Source organism: Diaphorina citri, unplaced genomic scaffold, assembly GCF_000475195.1.
Source record: "Diaphorina citri unplaced genomic scaffold, Diaci psyllid genome assembly version 1.1 scaffold3521, whole genome shotgun sequence".
Taxonomy (NCBI): Eukaryota; Metazoa; Arthropoda; class Insecta; order Hemiptera; family Psyllidae; genus Diaphorina; species Diaphorina citri.
The window spans coordinates 14,051-18,068 of NW_007380921.1; the positions used below are offsets into that span (position 1 = coordinate 14,051).

The 4,018-nt window shown below is 45.4% G+C and overlaps 1 protein-coding gene across 1 annotated transcript; it reads left to right on the top strand.

Annotated features, from left to right (window-relative positions):
- Positions 1 to 3,409: 3,409 nt before the first annotated feature.
- LOC108253825 lies at positions 3,410 to 3,983 on the top strand (the record flags this gene model as incomplete). The annotated part of the gene is made up of 1 exon (XM_017448490.1): positions 3,410 to 3,983. A coding segment is annotated over exon 1 (574 nt), but the record flags the coding sequence as incomplete, so codon positions are not given.
- Positions 3,984 to 4,018: the final 35 nt, after the last annotated feature.

Below are 4,018 nucleotides of genomic sequence, written 5' to 3' on the forward strand. Positions count from 1 at the left end.
ACCCAATGTTTTCCACCATATTGAAACAACTGGACCACCTTGTTTTGCCAAAGCGAGACGTCTTCCTCCGGACAAGCTCCGTGTTGCCAAATCAGAATTCCAGTTCATGGTACAGAAAGGCATCTGCCGCCCTTCTAAGAGCCCATGGGCTAGTCCTCTCCACATGGTCCCGAAGAAAAGTGGAGATTGGCGGCCATGTGGGGATTACAGACGGTTAAATTCCCAAACCACTCCTGACAGATACCCAATACCTAATATACAGGATTGTGTTACTAACCTCCATGGATCCCGCATATTTTCTACAATTGACCTTGAGAAAGCATTTCTCCAGATACCAGTTCTTCCTGAAGATGTGCCCAAGACGGCAGTAACAACACCATTCGGCTTATTTGAGTTCATTTCCATGCCTTTTGGTTTATGTGGAGCAGCCCAGACACTACAACGTTTCCTTCACTCCATTACCTGTGATTTACCCTTCGTCTTCGTATACATTGATGATTTCCTGGTGTATTCCGACACACCTGAAACCCATCTCCAGCATCTTGATATTCTGTTCTCTCGTATTTCCGAATACGGACTAACCATCAATGCAAGCAAGAGCTCATTCCTCCAAGAATCTGTCACATTCCTAGGATATACCATAACCAACAAAGGTATCTCTCCTTCCCCTGAGAAAGTTGAAGCCATCTCTTCTTACCCACAGCCATCCACTGTTGGTGGGTTAAAGAGATATTTGGGAATGATCAATTTTTATCACCGCTTCTATCCAAATATGGCCGACCTGCAAGCACCATTGCATCTAAAGGGTAGCTTCTCTTCCGACACTCCTTTGAAATGGACACCAGCCATGGAAGAAGCTTTCCAAAAGTCAAAAGACCTGCTGGCATCAAGCACCATGCTTGCCTTCCCCGATCCTGATTTGGAACTTACAGTGATGACTGACGCATCAAATATTGCAATTGGCGGCTCCATCCATCAGTGTCAGAATGACATCATGCAGCCCCTGGCCTTCTTCAGTCGTAAGTTGACTCCAACTGAGGTAAAGTATTCCACCTATGACCGTGAGCTATTGGGAATATATGCAACCATTCAAAGGTTCTCCTTCTTACTTGAGGGAAGGAAATTTTGTGTCTATGCCTGATTTCAACTAAATTTGTTTGGCCTTGCATGCAGAGAGACATAAAAGCCTGGGTACGACAGTGTCATAGTTGTCAGCAGTCCAAAATACACAAACATGAACGCTCTCCTCTTGCCCATTTCTTGGTTCCCGATGAACGTTTTGCCCATGTCCATATCGACATTGTTGGACCCCTTCCTCCTTCCAAAGGATGTGTTTATATGCTCACATGTGTAGATCGATACACACGCTGGCTTGAAGCTTACCCTCTTCCTGACCAAACAGCAGAAACAGTAGCACAAGCTTTCTTCAACGGATGGATTTCCAGGTTTGGAACCCCCCAATATCTTGTCACGGATCAAGGTCGAAACTTTATGTCAGCCTTGTTCAAAGAAGTATCTGCTTTGCTGGGAATTGAGCTGAAAAACACTACAGCTTATCATCCACAGTGTAATGGTCTCATTGAGCGTTACCATCGGACGCTAAAAGCATCTCTAATGTGCAGACTAGACCTGAGTACAGGTTCTTGGACATCTGAACTTCCTGTCGTCCTTCTTAGCTTACGAAACATGTTCAAAGAAGACATTCAGGCCACACCAGCCAATTTAGTTTACGGGGCAAACTTGAGGATTCCCGGCGAATTCTTTGACCCCAGTGTCTGTAACGGTCCAGTGAGTGAATATGCCAAGAAATTACATAACATGTTTGAAAAATTGAGACCCAAACAGACTGCATGGCATGGCTCTATCAAACCCTTCTCACATCCTGCTCTGGAAAAGTGCACACATGTGTACCTGAGGAAAGATGGCGTCAAGTTAGGCCTTCAGCGGCCATATTCTGGTCCCTACAAGGTGCTCTCACGCACAGACAAAGTCTTCAAGTTAGCAGTTGGATCCCGCCAAACAGTAGTGTCCAGGGATCGTGTGAAACCTGCTTTCACCACTGACGATGAGGACTTACACAGCATCCCTACTTTGGACAATCCCTCACCGCCACTGGAACCTCATGTGGTTGTACCTACTCCACCACTCACCCCTTCACCACAACAAGGTGAATCAGATTCTCAAGTTCCTGTCCTGAGTTCCTTCCCAATGTCTCAACTTCCATTAAACACAGTGCCAACCGGTCCCGATGATGTCAATGGTAATTTCACCCAACATCAGGCAGTCTTATCCAGCCCTGATGTACCTCCCAGTAGTTGTCAGTTGCCTGAACCAGTGTCACACTCAACTCCAATTCTTCAGACCAGTTCCCAGACAAATTCGGACTCATCATCTCCTGATCGTGCAAGTACTCCACCTGATAGTCTAACCACTGGTTCAACCCCAGTGTCAGACAGGATTATTCCCTCGGGTTCAAATCCCAAGGTTACAAGAACCATTACTAGGTCAAAATCTCTTTATAATAGGAACTCTTTACCAGGTTCAAAACCTGTTGATGGCAAGGATAATTACTCTAATTTTAGAAAATCTTTTCCTGGTTCAAAACCCACCGGTAGTTCATTTACCTCCAAATTACCAAATAGCAGAATTGTACCATCCTCCCCATTGTGCTTACCCTCCCCAGATAATGAACCATTAGTTAAAAGTCCCATATTATGTACGAAACCTGCAGTTCCCAAAAATCTTGGCAAATCAGTTAAATTTCCATTGCCTAGCCCTAATAATGCTCCCACCCTTAAGGCTCAACCACCCAACCCCAAACAACCTCCCCAAAAACCCCCTGTAGGTACTCGGAGTGGTAGGATTGTCAAACTTCCTTCGAAGTTCAGAGATTACTCTTGTAGGTAAATAGGTATTGGTAGTTTAATTGTACATTTATACTTATCTAATACCATTTCTTTCATTAAGCCAAAAATTTCTGCACTCCGGGAATCGAACCCAAATGAGTGTTTAAATTTTTTTGTAAGGGGGAGAGTGATGTGGCGACCTCCGTGTGAAAGCGCCTTACGCGTCCATTTTAATTATAAAATACGTGCTGCAAAATCCTAACCTAAAAATCACCTTTTTGTGGGGTTTTGTGGACTTCGAATTTTCCGAGACGACAGTTTTTTCCAAGTTGAAAATTGTTACCAATTTCCCTCTCCGGAGGCTTTCCTTTTTTCTAGTTTCAGGGTAAACTAGTTTACTATTCCTAGTGCCTTTTCTGTGTTCAATAAACCAACAAGTTCTTGTGTAAAGTCAATACCGTCGTTTTTCTCTACATACATATTCTCTTAGGGGATTCGAGTTATTCACAGGTGGAATCGACGCTTCCAACATTCATCCTCTAAAGTGGTGACCCCGACGTGATATGAACACGGAACCTTTGGTAAAGACGGAAACAAGCACGCCTCCGGTATCAGCTCTCCCACCAACCATGTCTTTGGCACTCCCAAAATTCTTCAAGGGTGACCCTGTGACATATTTTGTCATTGTGGAGTCACAGTTCACGGTTGCCAATATTTTGTCAGACGAACAAAAGTTTACCCAACTGACAGCTAGGTTGGACCCAGAGATCTTGGCAGAAGTCGCAGATGTGATACGCAACCCAGCAACCCGGAATTATCCTGCGCTGAAGGAAGCACTTACCAAACGCTTCACACAAAGTGAGGAAGAGCGTTTGTCCAAGCTTCTGGGACATATGGAGGTCGGAGACAGATCTCCAGGACAGCTCCTGCGGGATATCCAGAACCTGGCGGGTGCAGAGGTCCCAGAAAACCTCATCCGAGGACTCTGGCTTAAAAAGCTCCCGGCGCTCACACAGCAGATGCTCCAAGCGCTCAGTACATCCCTCTCACTCCAACAACAGGCAGACATTGCGGATAAGATGCACTCTGTGCAACCCTCTCCCACAGTCTCAGCTGTCTCACCGTCTCCTTCCGCTGGTCCATCCCAGGACCCTCTAACTCTGCTCACACAA